The sequence below is a fragment of the Oncorhynchus masou genome, chromosome 1 (genome assembly GCF_036934945.1).
Source record: "Oncorhynchus masou masou isolate Uvic2021 chromosome 1, UVic_Omas_1.1, whole genome shotgun sequence".
Classification (NCBI taxonomy): Eukaryota; Metazoa; Chordata; class Actinopteri; order Salmoniformes; family Salmonidae; genus Oncorhynchus; species Oncorhynchus masou.
The window spans coordinates 66,835,628-66,853,163 of NC_088212.1; the positions used below are offsets into that span (position 1 = coordinate 66,835,628).

At 42.8% G+C, this 17,536-nt stretch overlaps 2 protein-coding genes across 11 annotated transcripts in view; both read right to left on the minus strand.

The window, feature by feature from the left end:
- Nucleotides 1-8,908: 8,908 nt before the first annotated feature.
- LOC135548543 (ras association domain-containing protein 10-like) lies at nucleotides 8,909-11,107 on the minus strand. Its single transcript, XM_064978272.1, has one exon. The coding sequence runs from the start codon at nucleotides 10,806-10,808 to the stop codon at nucleotides 9,414-9,416; it is 1,395 nt and encodes a 464-aa protein (XP_064834344.1). The 5' UTR covers nucleotides 10,809-11,107; the 3' UTR covers nucleotides 8,909-9,413.
- A 2,399-nt stretch (nucleotides 11,108-13,506) lies between these two features.
- LOC135548550 (transcriptional enhancer factor TEF-1-like) overlaps nucleotides 13,507-17,536 on the minus strand; it is a 53,420-nt gene continuing 49,390 nt past the window's right edge. For all 10 annotated transcript variants that reach the window (XM_064978293.1, XM_064978302.1, XM_064978341.1 and 7 more), the window contains 2 exons: nucleotides 17,312-17,464; nucleotides 13,507-16,671 (listed from right to left, as the gene is read on the minus strand). In XM_064978293.1, coding sequence (XP_064834365.1) covers nucleotides 16,558-16,671; nucleotides 17,312-17,464 — 267 coding nt within the window. In that variant the 3' untranslated portion in view covers nucleotides 13,507-16,557. The remainder of the gene's footprint in view (nucleotides 16,672-17,311; nucleotides 17,465-17,536) is intronic.

The following is a 17,536-nucleotide window of genomic DNA, read 5'->3' on the forward strand; positions in this document are numbered from 1 at the left end:
TACACATTTACAAATGTGGCAATGATAAATGCCTATTGGGGGGTGGGGGCAGGATAAGGGTCCATTGGTGGGTGGTGGCAGGATAAGTGACCGTTGGGGGGGGGGGGGTAGAATGTCCATAGGAGGAGCAGCAGGGGGGAAAGTGAGGGGGACAGGGATATCAGATAGCTGCCTAGTGGCTATTCAGAAGCCTGTTGGTCTGGGGGTAGAAGCTGTTGGCGTGTCTGACAGTTTTTGCCATGATTCTACCATACAGTCTGAGCGATGGAAGAACAGGCCGTGGCTCAGTTGGCAGTGGAGGTTGTGCTGTCTAGTGCATGAGTTCTGGCTTTATGGGTTTGGGGAAATATTGCATTTGTTGGATTTGATAAGCACAATGGATGGTTGTCTTCTCTTCTAATACAGCCCATATACTGAGCATAAAAACGTTCAACCTGTTTGAGGTGTGTCCCAGTCTGTTGGACCACTCTGAAACTGATTCATTGTTTTCTGAGGCAAAGGTATTACAATGTCAGCATTACCTTAGGGCCTGTGTGTTCTTTCAAAATGCAAAAGCCAAACAGCATAGTAAGTTATGAGAAATGTCAGATGAGCAGAGAACTGTGAAAGACAGGGAAGAGGAGGGAAGAGGAGTCCTTGTTCCATTTACAGTTTTGGCTTCAGACTAATCCCCCTCTGACATGTTCATAAGTTTGCTGGAGTGTCCAACTTTTGTTAAATATGCAAGCACAAAGGAATACAATTATGAAGCATTGTATTTTCCAATACATTTGTTTAGACTGGGAACGTCAGGGTGGCTGTCTAGATCTTACAGATAGAAGTCAGTTCTCTCATACCAACATGCTAGTGTGAGACTTATTCAGCAACTTAGAAAGAATATTTTTAATGCTCTCGTACACTCTTCATACAATAAATAAGAAGTGCATTGTACCATAACAGACGTCGTCTGCATAAGAGCGTCTGCTAAATGACTTAAATGTAAATGTTAAATGAAATTATAACCTTGAGGTTCTCATTAGACATCCAAAAATATTTACAGAACTTCCTCATAGCACCTCTGTGAATTTATATTGTCACACCCTGATCTGTTTCACCTGTCCTTGTGATTGTCTCCACCCCCCTCCCGGTGTCACCCAACTTCCCCATTATCCCCTGTGTATTTATACCTGTGTTCTCTGTTTGTCTGTTGCCAGTTCGTCTTGTTTGTCAAGTCAACCATCCCCTGCTTTTCCCCAGTCTTACTTTCTTGTCCTCCTGGTTTTGACCCTTGCCTGTCCTTGCCCTGAGCCCGCAAGCCTGACCACTCTGCCTGACCCTGAGCCCGCCCGCCTGACCACTCTGCCTGACCCTGAGCCCGCCCGCCTGACCACTCTGCCTGACCCTGGGCCTGCCTGCCGTCCTATACCTTTTTCCCACCTCTGGATTACCGACCTCTGCCTGACCTGACCCTGAGCCTGCCTGCTGTCCTCTACCTTTGCCCCTGTTGCTGTAATAAACATTGTTATTTCGACACGGTCTGCATCTGGGTCTTACCTTTATCCTGATAGTACGAACTGGCCATGACTGACCCAGCAGACCCCGGCCAGCTGCACGACGCCATCTCCTCTAATGGAGCCACCATCGGGAGGCATGAGGAACTGCTTCGTAGTCTCATTGAGCACGGCATGACAAAACATTAAGTACACTTAGCATCAGGTAGCTTGGTCACGAAAATCAGAAAAGCAATCAAATTAATTGTTTACCTTTGATCTTTGGATGTTTTCACTCACGAGACTCCCAGTTACACAACAAATGTTCCTTTTGTTCCATAAAGATTATTTTTATATCCAAAATGCCTCCGTTTGTTTGGCGCATTATGTTCAGAAATCTACAGGAAAGAGCGGTCATGACAACGCAGACAAATTCCAAATAATATCCGTAATGTCCACAGAAACATGTCAAATGTTTTTTATAATCAAACCTCAGGTTGTTTTTAAAATATATAATCGATAATATATCAACCGCAAATGTCTTTCACAGTAGGAAAGGGAAAAGCAATACCTATCAAAACTCATGTGACCACTTGACGCCATTTTAACGTTCTGGCTCATTTTTCTAAATAAAAGCCTGAAACTAGGTCTGAAGACTGACACCTTGAGGAAGCGATAGGAAAGGGAATCTGGTTGATATCCCTTTAAATGGAGCAATGGGAGGCTATGGAACATGGACTTTTCAAAATAGAAGCCACTTCCTGGTTTGATTTTTCTCAGGGTTTCGCCTGCAATATAAGTTCTGTTATACTCACAGACAATATTTTGACAGTTTTGGAAACTTTAGAGTGTTTTCTATCCTAATCTGTCAATACACATATTCTAGCATCTGGTCTTGAGAAGTAGTCCATTTACTTTGGGAGCGTTATTTTTCCAAACATAAAAATAGTGCCCCCGAGCTTCAAGAGGTGAAAGAGATCAGGCTCACTGGTAGGAGCGAATACTCTGGTGGGCCAATTGAGAATTTTCCTGCTTCCCTTGCTCGCACCCCTGTTCATGCTGTGTGGAAACCAGTCTAAATCTGTCCAGGTCCTCATTGACTCTGGGGAGGATGAGAGGTTTTTTGGATACAACCTGGCTTCTGAGCTGAACATCCCCACTCAGCCTCTCTCCACTCCCATGGATGTTAGAGTGCTGGACAGGCGCTCTATAGGCCGGGTCACTCGTATTACCACTCCTATCAATCTATGGGTGTCAGAGAATCACAGTGAGACTATTCAATTCCTGCTCATCAAGTCTCCTCAGATTCCCGTGGTATTGGGATTCTCCTGGCTCAGGCGAGACAATCCCCTCATCAACTGGTCTACTGGTGCCATCATGGGCTGGAGTTCGTTCTGCCACACCCAGTGTCTGAAGTCAGTGCAACCTGCCCCGGGACGGCTTTCTGGGGACTCAGAATGTGCCCCGGAACTCTCTGCCACTCCCACAGAGTACCAGGACCTTCGGGAGGTGTCCAACAAGGCCTGGGCTACTTCGCTTCCGCCACACCGACCATATGACTGTGGGATTGACCTTCTCCCTAGCACCACTCTGCACTGGGGACAACTGTACTCCCTGCCGGGACCGGAGACCAAGGCTATGGACACCTACATTGGGGACTCCCTAGCTGCAGGATTTATGCATCCTTCAGCCTCTCCCGCCGGTTCTTCTTTGTGGAGAAGAAGACCCTGTGCCTGTGCATCGACTACCGGGGACTCAATGACATAACGGTGAAGAACCGCTACCCGCTACCACTCATCTCCTCTGCCTTCAAGCCGCTCCAGGGGGCTACCGTGTTTTCCAAGCTGGATCTACAGAACGCCTACCATGTGGTGCGGATAGGGGAGGGGGTTGAGTGGAGGACCGCCTTTAACATGGCCAGTGGCCACTACGAGTATTTGGTCATGCCAGTTGGCCTCACCAATGTCCCTGCTGTGTTCCAGGCTCTGGTAAATGATCTCTGCAACATAATATTGAATAGCCACTGTTAGTCCTCTGGTTTTGATTTTACCAATCATAATCAAGCACATAAAACAGAGAACCTCCTGCCAGGCATCCAGGATAGAGGCAGTAATGTATACTGCTGCTATGTCTCAGATCCAACACCTGACACTGGATACCTACTATATACAGGTACAGTGTGTATACTAAACACTGGTTGGTTTACAGTGTGTGTGGTATCTAGGAATCCATACAGTAAGGAGTTTAGTTTAGCCATAATCCATACAGTAAGAAGTTTAGTTTATCTATAATCCATACAGTAGGGAGTTTAGTTTAGCTATAATCCATACAGTAGGGAGTTTAGTTTAGCTATAATCCATACAGTAGGTGGTTTAGTTTAGCTATAATCCATACAGTAGGGGGTTTAGTTTATCTAAAATCCATACAGTAAGGAGTTTAGTTTAGCTATAATCCATACAGTAGGTGGTTTAGTTTAGCTATAATCCATACAGTAAGGAGTTTAGTTTATCTATAATCCATACAGTAAGGAGTTTAGTTTATCTATAATCCATACAGTAGGGAGTTTAGTTTAGCTATAATCCATACAGTAGGGAGTTTAGTTTAGCTATAATCCATACAGTAGGGAGTTTAGTTTAGCTATAATCCATACAGTAAGGAGTTTAGTTTAGCTATAATCCATACAGTAAGGAGTTTAGTTTAGCTATAATCCATACAGTAGGGAGTTTAGTTTAGCTATAATCCATACAGTAAGGAGTTTAGTTTAGCCATAATCCATACAGTAAGGAGTTTAGTTTAGCTATAATCCATACAGTAAGGAGTTTAGTTTAGCCATAAACCATACAGTAAGGAGTTTAGTTTAGCTATAATCCATACAGTAAGGAGTTTAGTTTAGCTATAATCCATACAGTAGGGAGTTTAGTTTAGCTATAATCCATACAGTAGGGAGTTTAGTTTAGCTATAATCCATACAGTAGGGAGTTTAGTTTATCTATAATCCATACAGTAAGGAGTTTAGTTTATCTATAATCCATACAGTAGGGAGTTTAGTTTAGCTATAATCCATACAGTAGGGAGTTTAGTTTAGCTATAATCCATACAGTAAGGAGTTTAGTTTAGCCATAATCCATACAGTAAGGAGTTTAGTTTAGCTATAATCCATACAGTAAGGAGTTTAGTTTAGCCATAATCCATACAGTAAGGAGTTTAATTTAGCCATAATCCATACAGTAAGGAGTTTAGTTTAGCCATAATCCATACAGTAAGGAGTTTAGTTTAGCTATAATCCATACAGTAAGGAGTTTAGTTTAGCCATAATCCATACAGTAAGGAGTTTAGTTTAGCTATAATCCATACAGTAAGGAGTTTAGTTTAGCTATAATCCATACAGTAGGGAGTTTAGTTTAGCTATAATCCATAGAGTAAGGAGTTTAGTTTAGCTATAATCCATATAGTAGGGAGTTTAGTTTAGCTATAATCCGTCTTTGTAGGAAAACTGCTGGAACCACCAAAGTAGCCGACTGTATATGGTGGAAAAACAGAGCGTCATAAGAACCTGGTCAATCTGGACTCCTACTCCAGTATGTTAGAAACAAAAGAAAATGTGGAACACCTGAAGTAGTTACTCCTTTTGAGTTAGTACGCTCAGTATGCTGTCGATGCTTATGGATTGGGGTGCATTAGTGGTTGAGTGCATGCTATGCTTGGCTTGTATGTTGTTGTCATGGTTCCTGTATACAATGTTCAATGGCTCTGAATGCCAAATATGAATTCTAGCCTACTGTAAAGCAGCCAAATCAGGGAAATGGATGATTGTAGTGAGTGTCGGCATGATTGGAGCCTTGCTTATTGGTCTGGAAAGTCAGTTTGGCGCTGAAATTTTTTCTCTCCCTCTTGTTTAAAACACAAACAAACATCCCCCCCCGAGCAAGGCAGTGTCCCATGACCATGACTTGATTGACACCTGCGCCCTATTTTGGGTTCATCTACTCTGGAGTCACTGAACCTTCAAATATTAGAGTTCTGATAGTGTAGTTCTATCTGTGTGTGTGTGTTTGTGTGCGTGTGCGTGTGCGTGTGCGTGTGCGTGTGCGTGTGCGTGTGCGTGTGTGTGTGTGTGTGTGTGTGTGTGTGTGTGTGTGTGTGTGTGTGTGTGAGAGAGAGATAGAGAGAGACAGCAAGTAAAAAGGGGGAGCAAATCAAGTGTTTTATCTGGTCTGGTTCTATCATGGGGGAGCGTGTCCCTGTGTAAAGTGAAGGTTTTGGTTCAGACTGTCTGAAACCTGGACCACCTGGGTCAACAGTAATGACCCTGTCCTCTCCTCGTGCTGCAGTAATGAACTATTTATGGGAGGGGTGGAGCTAGAGTACCTGTCATCATCACCCGTTGATACAAACCTGCCTCGTTCAGGACAGGGGAAGGAGTTGCAGGGAGTCAGTAGGGCAGGGCCTCCTTATAGCGGGTGGGGGCTCGGTGCAGGAATTGAGAGATGAAGGAGCCCCCTGAGAACCTCCTCTTCTAAATACACCTCCTCCCCAAAGCTACAGCTCAGTCACCACAGTGTTACTCACTTTCCCACACTCCTTTGAAGGGCTTGTAGAATTCATATAAAAATGATCATGTATACTTCAGGTGTGTGTGTGTGTGTGTGTGGGAGTTTTACAGCATTCCTCTTCACTGGTGCGTCACGGAACCTTGACTTTATTACTGAGGAGGATACGAGAGGTTCCCATAAAATCTAGCCAGTGTTTCTGGGTTGACATTAAAAAGGGATTAGCATTCTCTATCTGTTGTGACCTCTGAGTGCATCCACTAATGCATCCAGATCACATGCTAGTTCATTCAGTGTTGTGCTGGTGGCATGCTAATATACATTTCTGAATATATTTAATGTAATTGAGAGTGATTGGAATTATAAAATCATTTCTGAAATAGCATGGTTATAGAGTAAAGTAACCCTACCACTGAGACTGGAGGTTTTCATTATGACTGGTCTTCGACGCACATTATAATCCAGCCCTATTATGATCTTTTATAATTTTGTCATCTGGAAAGGCTATTGGCCAAACGTACAGTATGTTGCTTTAATCCATGATTGCCCTGCCCAAACCGAGGTGTGGTAATACTTTAGTCCAGATGTTCACTGGCTGTGATAGACAGACAGAAACATTCGGGCCATAGGAGCATATTACACCCTCTCTTATTCACAGTTTTTTGTTATGAAATTCTGTGGCTTATACATATGTAATAACAACATTATCTGAACGATTAAAATGTTAATATCTGTTAAATGTTCTGCAGTGGTGAATGTGAAGTAGAGCCAGAGGTAATACTCTGACATTAGCTTTGCAAACACCCCTGATGATGTTATATGTGACAGTATGAATGTATCTGCAGCTCTGGCTTTATAGCTACAATCCCCACACTGCTAAACAGACCAACCAGATTAACGCCAACAGCAGGCCTCTGATTACAGCTGATGCTGGTTTGATCTAGTGTTCAGGGATGTGTTAAGAGTGCACTATAGCAGGGGTACAGTAGGGGTGGGCAGGGGGAGGACAAGGAGGGGATCCTCTTATGAGACCCTGGCTGAGAGGGACTGGATCTGAAGCCTGACGGAAGGCCAGTCAACAGTGAAATACTGCAGCATCATGTGATACCCCACCTGTGTCAGACAGCAAGCCTCACACTCGCTATTGTGGGGAAATATAATGTATTGCCATACTGCTGTATGTCTCTCTGTCAAAGGCATCTCTGCTGCTTCTCCCTGTGTGGTTTATGTTAGAGGATGTTTTCACCCCTAGAATCTCCTGAAGCCCATGGATATGAGCCCAAATCCTTCGTGCCTTCCCTGACCTTTCTCACTCACACTGTGGCACAAGCGTCCTGTATGTATCCCTGATCCGTTATGTACTGTACAGGCTCTGGTTTGCGCTGTGTGAGCCCAGCATCTGCTTGGAGTTTTCATCCCATTGCGTAATGCTGCATGCCACCCCTTACCCTACCTACCGTGTCTCTAAAGTACAAATGCCACCCCTTACCCTACCTACCGTCTCTCTAAAGTACAAATGCCACCCCTTACCCTACCTACCGTCTCTCTAAAGTACAAATGCCACCCCTTACCCTACCTACCATCTCTCTAAAGTACAAATACCCTACCTACTGTCTCTCTAAAGTACAAATGCCACCCCTTACCCTACCTACCATCTCTCTAAAGTACAAATGCCACCCCTTACCCTACCTACCGTGTCTCTAAAGTACAAATGCCACCCCTTACCCTACCTACCGTGTCTCTAAAGTACAAATGCCACCCCTAAAGTACAAATACCCTACCTACCGTGTCTCTAAAGTACAAATGCCACCCCTTTCCCTACCTACCGTCTCTCTAAAGTACAAATGCCACCCCTTACCCTACCTACCGTCTCTCTAAAGTACAAATGCCACCCCTTACCCTACCTACCGTGTCTCTAAAGTACAAATGCCAACCCTACCTACCGTGTCTCTAAAGTACAAATGCCACCCCTTACCCTACCTACCGTGTCTCTAAAGTACAAATGCCACCCCTTACCCTACCTACCGTGTCTCTAAAGTACAAATGCCACCCCTTACCCTACCTACCGTGTCTCTAAAGTACAAATGCCACCCCTTACCCTACCTACCGTCTCTCTAAAGTACAAATGCCACCCCTTACCCTACCTACCGTCTAAAGTACAAATCTCTAAAGTACAAATGCCACCCCTTACCCTACCTACCGTCTCTCTAAAGTACAAATGCCACCCCTTACCCTACCTACCGTGTCTCTAAAGTACAAATGCCACCCCTTAACCTACCTACCGTCTCTCTAAAGTACAAATGCCACCCCTTACCCTACCTACCGTCTCTCTAAAGTACAAATGCCACCCCTTACCCTACCTACGTCTCTCTGTGCCACCCCTCTAACCTAACCGTCTCTCTAAAGTACAAATGCCACCCCTTAACCTACCTACCATCTCTCTAAAGTACAAATGCCACCCCTTACCCTACCTACCGTGTCTCTAAAGTACAAATGCCACCCCTTACCCTACCTACCATCTCTCTAAAGTACAAATGCCACCCCTTACCCTACCTACCGTCTCTCTAAAGTACACATGGCCGCAAGGGCATGAACACACACACACACACACACAAACAGTGATGCATGCATCCACACACTCTCACACATACGCACATGCATGCACGCACACCACACACACACACACACACACACACACACACACACACACACACACACACACACACACACACACACACACACACATGCATACACATACATTATTTAACATCATCCTACACTTTTTACTCTTCTCAAACTCTTTCCTGATGCATACAATTTGCAGACTTAGTATTGATTAGGCAAGGAAAAGTAATTTTCTACACATTTCAATGAAGCAATTGCACATAAGCTTTTTAAATTATCTTTATTTTAGTATGTCATACACCCTTCATATTTAAGACTCATTAGTGTGTCCACAAAATCACATTGGATAAGTGCAGAGCACTACTTCACTTCCAACTAAAATGTGCACTTGATCAGTGTTACATTTAGCATGTATCTATTTTAAGTCTGTTTAGTCTTGCAAACATAAAGATTTCCATTCCTTAATCAATAATAACCCGTCGCGATAACACAGAGGTGGGTCATATCCTGGTACAGGTCAAAGGGTTTTATATTGAAAAAAGGCAGCAAAATATGTGAATAGCTATAATTGCATATATTTAAGTGACCAGGTATTTTGACTATGTATTGGGGTAAGCTACATAATAGTTTATACATTTTGGGACATTTTTGAATACATTATATTGTGTTGTTCATTGTGGGGATAAACTCTATGTTAGATCCCTGAGTTTTTAGACATACAGTAATTATGTCCCATAATTGTCAATAGAATTTGAAGCATCCTGGCAATTCATACCAATGACTCGCACACAGGTGGGTTATCCGAGTCCTGACTGTGCATGGAGCTCAGGCCAGTGTCTGAGTCGTCATCGTTGGCATTGCAAGTCTTTGAAAGCCCCCTGGCTTGCTCCACCCACTCGCTTTTCGTCTCCAGGGGATGCATCATTGCTGCCTCAGTAACCACAGAGTTGCGGTCATTGTCCTCGCCTTGTGTCTCGTCATCCTCTATATACAATGAGTTCACTTTCTCCAGCAAATCCCGTATCTCCTTTTCTTTCACCCCCCAAATACCCTGGGTTGTATTCAAATCACTCCTAATAGCCTCCAAATCCGTGTTCAAGCGCAGTCCAATGTATAAACTAGCATCCAGCTGCGTTTTGATCCTCTCCTCCTCCAGAAACAAATCGTTCTCTAATGATTTATCAGCCTCGAGGGCTAAAGTTTCAGTGTGTGTCGCGTGGGCTGTTGATACCCACATAGCGGTCTCTCCCGCGCTGGGTTTCACCTCTTTACTTGACAGCTCCTCTTGCCTTCGCTCCATCCACCTCTGGTTAAGTTCCTCTTGGATCTCCACAGCAATGCTGTCCATGAGCGCTTCGTGCTCAGCCAATTCATCCTGAAGTCGAATCACCTCCTCACACCGTTGGGCATACTCCTCGAACTGGGCAACAGCCTCCGCCGAGCACGGCTTCTCGCCCTCCTGCTTGGAGAGCCCGTCAGAATGCGCATCCACTAAGTATGTGTCCTGCACGTAATTGATCCCATGCATTTGTATTCTGTCAAAATGAACTTTAGCTTCATACCTTTCTATCGCTCTGTCCAGTTCTTTAATTCTCTGGATCTGTTGGCGGATTGTGTGGTCCTGGGATATGACCAAGTGAACCAAAGTTTCCATTTTCTCCCCAGTGGGCGCATCCTTGGACACGGTTTGCGCCCTCTTGTTATTTATTTTATCCAACTTTCTGAAAGCTTTCCTGACAATCCGACGTTGTTTCTCGGGTGAGAAGCCCATGGTGGCTCTTGCTGTCCCCTTGTAAATGCACGGACTCTCCTTACTGAGCACCACACGCGCCTCTGCGCTCCGGGGTCCATGGTTAGCCAAAGAAGCCTCATTTTTAACCAACACAAACCGCACGTTCTCCTGCTCCTCTCCCCACGCGCCCCAAAGTCGAAGGATCTTTGTTTTATTCGGCAAAATTCTTTCAGATCCTCTCCATTTCTCTACGATGCAATAGGACTGGGGTGATCCCGAGAGCATGGCTGCAGAGACACGTTGTTTCAAGTTTTGATCCTCTAGAAGCACATTGACCACATCTGCACTGGTTGTGCGCTTTGACAGTCCGGAGACAAGCTTCTCCTCTCGGCAAACCCACACAGATATCTTACTTTCCTTGGACTCCATCATAAACTAAAACGAAACGTTATTCCCCTTTAGAATACCATTCACATTCCGTTTTTTGAGGAGGGAAACGGATTAGAACAGAGTTTTGTCATGCAAGTGCTAAATTAATTGTACATCCACATACGTTAGAAAATAAAGCAACATCCAACATTCTGAGATAAATTGTTCATTTTAAGCGTTCCCTCAAGTAGTTGGTAGAGGATGGGAAGTCCATGCAGCCGCTGTCGCTGTTTGCTCTGTGTCCAAGTAAGCACACTCAACTGCGCCCTTTGCGCGCTGTGCGTACAACAGGAGACTCGCGCTGCTTTGATCACATGACAACTTTACAGTTCCTAAACACAACAAGTAACACCGCCCATAAAGTGTGTTCCTCTCCCAGAGAACCTGATTGCGTATTTTGATGAAACATGATAACAACAACAACAACACTATTATCAATGAATAACAACAACAAACGACTAATACTACAACTAATAATGATAACAATAATTACAACAACTACCACATCAATAACAATAGTAGTGATATACTACATTATAACAACACGTAGAATAATAAGTGTATACATGCGCATCTAGTATTATTATTAATATTAATTTATAATAATTTACTGTCCCTTGACTGATGTACCTGGTCTGGTGCCTTGGCTGATGCCGACATAAACGCAGACAGCCCTGGGGGTTATGCAACACTTCAAATAGTGACAATGGGATATGTGAAATAAGGTACTGACATCCCTAAATCAGAAGATATTATCTTACTGCTGAGCATATATACTTTTAAAAAATCCATTAGCATGCAGTGTACAAAGTAAGACTAATTTACACACATCTGCATAGGAGGCTGTAGCCTAATACATCGCACCATGCATCTTCTCTGGGTGACACACATTTCACTTGACTGACAAACACCACAACAAACAGACCGTAAAAGAAAAGCGATTGTATTGAGTCAGTTTCGCGGGGTTCCACAATATATTGCCTCATCTCACTTTTCTATTCATGCATGCTGATCATCAACATCAGCTCAACAACCCAGTGGTTAAAAAAACATGGTTGAATCAATGTTTCCGCGTAATTTCAACAAAAAATAATGAATTGTGATGACACTGAATCAACGTGGGAAACGTATGGGAATTTGTTTTTTTTCTTCCAGCTAACTATTCATCTAAATCCAATTACATGGTGACATTCTTTGTTGATTTCACGTTGAATTCTTGTTAAATGACAAATCAACCAAATATAAACCAAAACTAGACGTTGAAATGACATCTGTCCCGAATGGGAAGATACACCACTTCCTGGTTCATTCAGAAGGCAGCGTTCTAATCTTGATCTCGAGGATTTATCTGGAATTAAGAGAGAAATTCTGACCCCCTGCTGGTACCTGTCAAGTGAGGACAGCTACACCATGAATCAAGACCATAGTAAGGAACATTTCACACCCATTATGAGGGTCCAGTATTCTTCCTCTTGTACTCAGATACAGAAACACAGGAAGTGTAGTAGTCCAAATCTGGCAGGGCTCTGACCCCTGGGAAGATTACACTGGTGCCCTGTGCATGGATTTAAAAATGACTCCATAATCAGATCCTCTCACACACATGAGCCAGACAGACAGACACACATCTGTTAGATATTATGTGGACAGTGTCAGTGGAGAGAGAGGATAGGGAGAGGGCATTCTGTAGACGGACGAGTTGTTCTCTCTGATTATTAAGCACACTAAACTACTGGTGTTACAATCATTACAACATAAAACCGTTACAAGGTGTAATCAATGTCTGAGTGAGTGAATGAGAGAGCAATAGACATACCTAGGCTCCAGGTTAAAATATGCTAGCACCATTTACAACAGCGTTACAGAATGACCATGTCAGTGCAACAGCCAAACAGCAGCACTGTGGCCTTCAGTCTTTTTTAGGTTGGTCCAATGGACAAGTCTTTCATTTGATTATGGCTCCATCTGGTGTTTGCGTTCAGTATTACCCATGATAACTGTTACGCAAAAAAAGGAAAGTGGTACATTTTATAATGACACAAATGCTTCACAAATCATTCACAATATATATATATATATATATAATTAAGTGCAATAGTCATGCTAGATCTAATTCAAAATGAACGAAACACAGAACTTTAGCTGAGAGAGGGCTGTGCTTCAGGGATGATAACATTGGGTGGCAGGTAGCCTAGCGGAACCTTGAGAGCTTTGGGCCAGTAACTGAAAGATCATTGGTTTGAGTCCCCCAGCCGACTACATGACAAATCTGTTGATGTGCCCTTGAGCAAGGCACTTAACCCTAATTCCCCATGAAAGTTGCTCTAGATAGGAGTGTCTGTTAAATGTAAACAATCTTTATCAAAGAATGCAGCCTGTGTAAGTGACTTCACTGGGCTTCATTATTGTTTTTATAGGGGATTCTTTTGTTGTCCCAGATTATGAAATCCAGTTTCATAACTGAAAATACTGCCACATGACATACTGTAACATAATGGAGATACTATAACAAGGCTGGCACCAATACAAAAGGCAGGGAATGGCTCCCTCTGTTGGTTATTTGTGGTTAGTACAGCTGATGTGTTCTTACATATTATGTTTATTTATCTAAAGGTTAAGTTCGAATTTAATGTATTAATGTGGAGATGCTCTAAATTGTTTTTGTATTCTCACTGTCAGTTGTTCACAGAATAAAAAGGGAGACCATATTTTTCCTGATTTATTTAACTTCAATATTGTATACATACAAAGTATCTAGAAAGCTACAAAATATCGACCACTTTATCAAGAAGGCATCAAAATGTTACGGAGCAAAGACAAGACCATATGCAGTAGAGAACACATACACATAGCAGGTTTTATTTTCTGTCCCTTGCTCCAACGCGTTACTGTCGTGGATATGAAAAGATATCACACTTCTGTACCAAGAAAAGCAAGGATATATCATTTTATACAAAGCACCTTTTTACAAAGAAAATCTCTGCACACAAACCCAATAGTTGTTTTTATGATACTATCTGAACTATGGAAAAGTTCACTTTAAAGCCAACATCTTAAAATGGTAATAACCAACAAAAAAGGTACCAGTACCTACATTTAGACCAAATTACAAACAAATAACAACAAGAGCTAAACTGCTGATATCTTTGTGTCGAGATTCCGTTACACATCCATGCTTTATGTCCATTTTATTCAGAGTGTCCTCCAGACAATTCATCTGACCAAAGGCAACAGTCTTCTGGTCCCCAGAGACATGGGAGGTACAGTCAGCTGTTCCAGCCTGGAACTGACATGTCAAATGTACCAGCAGTGTAGCAGTAACAGCATCACCACCCTCTTGGGGCTTGGAATATACCCAAAATGTCATCACAAACCATCATATACACGTAGAACAATAAAACAGGAACACCTCAGTAAGTAATTCATAAACGTGAACTAGTACACAGGGCAAAAAGGGAGATAAAACAGTTAACAAAGGAAAAATACATATGCCTACTGAACTCCAGTCTCCATAGGGCTGTAGCAAAAATACTGAGCAATTGAACCAACATTGTCTGTATCCACCAGAAATATTTTCTGCAATGATTCAGAATAAGATGTTCCCATAAATAATTTAGTAAGAATCAGGAAACATGTATCTCTTCTTAAGGTAAAGTTGTAAGCCTATGTGACTTCACAGCTGCTGGAACGAGTCACCATCCTCCATTCTATCAGTTGCTGTCTGGTCAAACAGGCCTTTCACAGACTATACATTTACACACATGAATAGTACAGGTACTCTTCTTAACAGATCATTTATTAAAACCAAATTATATTAATATATATTTTATTTCACCATGGATCGACTCACTCACTGTCCCTTGTCATCTAGTACAAACCTTCAGCAAGGCAATGTGGTGATTGGTTTCATTACATCTCTTTTTGGTTTAGCAATGCTTAATTCGTAATTATTTAGTGTTTTCATTGCTGGAGATTCTAAACCAAAGGCACTTCCATGCTACAGTGCAGGACATGACTAGAGATCGTATGTATCTCTGTATTTTTGGTCTTTCAAAACAGGAAAGGCAAAGTCAGTTCTTATTTATGTTAAAAAGTAACTCAGTTTAACTCGTGTGTGTGGTAAGATTTTGTACCAATATGTATATTGGTGAGTGATTTTATATATTTTTTTGTGCGTGTTAAAAACAAAATACATTCTTAAAAGTGAACCAAGGCCAGTTTGACACCATACAATAAGGCACTGTACACTGTTACACTTTGGCAGATTGTACTGTAGTAGAATTCCTACAAAATGTGAAAATTAGTCACCCAGCTTAGGAAAGAGATCACAGCTTTAGTGGCATCTTTTGGAATTCACACGTCCGCAACATGTTTAAGGCTCGGAATTGGTGTAGGCCACAGATTCATGGGGTGGTGTGAACGTAAAGGCAGCGACACTGGCTAGAACTTAGTAGAGATTATACTGCAATGACCAGAAAAAATACACAATCTGTTCAGAGGCAATGAAACTGCATACTGAAAACAGCCCGCTGTCTAAGAAGTGATCAATTTTCTCACGGTTATTTCAGGATATCCTAAAACCTTAAACCACACACCTAAAAGAAAAACGAAAAAGTTCAAAATCGGCATGTCCTAGAAGGGGAACCAAGTGCTTAGGACAAGGTGACAGTCCACTCAGAGTAGCTAAAGTAGTGCTTTCATGTTTTTAGAATCAAATCCATTTTAATGACTGTCTTCTCAGAAGAGAGGGACTCGTTTGTAGCGTAGGACATTGGAACAGGATAGATGTATGGTTTCCTTATTGCAATGTAAGACGTGTGAGCCCTGTCTGAGGCAGACACAGGTTGAACCAGGCCTCTGTAGTGTAATCCCAGTGCATTCATTCTGCTGTTAAGTGTCTAAGACCTGGATTGTCCACAGGGATCGGTATCTTATTTCCCTGAAAGAAACAGATGCTTTTGTAAAGCAATAACTTCACTATTATGATGCCCACAATCACTTGCCTTCGACTAACTTTCGTGAAGAAATGTCATTATCACCAAAATGCATTTTTTTTAAATGCTTTTCTTTGGAAAACCTATTGGTCAAGTGTGTATGTACGGTTTGTATATCTATACCACAGGAGGCTGCTGAGTGGAGAACGGCTCATAATAATGGCTGGAACGGAGCAGGTGGAATGGCATCAAACACCTGGAAACCATGTGTTTGATGTATTTAATACCATTCCACTGATTCCACTCCAGTCATTACCACGAGCCCGTCCTCCCCAATTAAGGTGCCACCAACCTCCTGTGACCTATACGCTCACAAATCAACTACAGATATACACGTAGTTTACAGGACCAATGGGGAACAGACAACATCTTCCTAGTGTTTTCTAAGTGTACATTACAAGATCAAAGAGGAAGAAGACAACATATACATAATGTCTGCTGACCAAATTAAACCCAACCAACAGATTCCTTACATGCTGCCTCTTATATATGTACATCCTACAAACAAAGATTGACTCGCCATCCTTTAAAATGAAGAATTTCTCCTGTATCAAAACATAGAACAACTGTACCGCAATTCACAGCTGCAGTCAAACATCAAATGCATACATTAATATACAAAGAAATGACTAACAATAGGCTTCACCCAAAATGTGACCGAAAAGCAGTGCATGTGTGATTTTCAGCTAGAGGCACTGTCAATTTGTTTTGAGGTTCTTTAGTCTATGTAAAGGGAGGATTCAGGGGGTTCAGGAGTCTCATTCCTTCACCAGTCGGTAGATATGATGCTGTGCACCGTGCTCGCTGTTCGACACCTCAAACACACACGCCATACACAGCAGAGTCTCCTGTGTGTCCCTGTTCGTCACCACCTGGAAGAGACGGAGATGTCATGTTAGTCATTCAGACCAAACGCAATCCCACTCCATGTAATGCAATGAGCAGTCTCTGGAGAGGAATATGGGTCTCAGGAAAAGGACTGTCCGATGTTTGAAGGCCCACGGACAGATCTCAATCAGCAAACAATGTGACAAAAACAAGTCAATGTGTAAATCTAAGGAAATTAAAGGAGTGGGTGAAAAGAAATGAAACAAACAAAACCGGGGCAGGGTTGAGAGGTCACACCCACACATCCATTAAAAAGAGCTCTCTCTCTGCAGTGGAGAAAAGGACTTTAAGCCCCCATGTGATGGCTAATAACAGGGGTCCCCACTCCCTGTGATCGCTCCCCTCCCCTCCTCCCTTCCTCTCCCCTGCAGATGATAAGACTCCTCACACTGCGTTCCATCCCCTGTGGAATGTGAGGAATGCAGGTGAAGGGAGCGAGGCTCATCTCAGGTTCCGGTCAGAGCTCCTCTTTTCAGGTTCGCTGGAGCCAAAGGAGCCCAGCAGAAAGCTAGGATAAAGGAGAGGGAGGGTCCTAGCCACAGGTTAGAGTAGTGAGAGAGGCTTTTGTAATTGGCTGCTTTAGGAAGCAGTAGTAGGACGGACAGGACAGGAAGTAATCCTTACCAATAGAATGGTGAAGTTCTCCAGGACACTGTTCATCATGTATTTTTCAGGCAGGTGTTTGAGCTTGTGGATAAAGTTGATCATGTATTCACACATGGGAGACCGGCTTATCCTGTACACAAAGCGTCCGTTCTCAAACCGGGCATACTCCGTCTGGGGGGAGAGAGAACCAACATCCAGAAATGTGTGACGCATATACTGATAGATATGCCACACATACCGTAT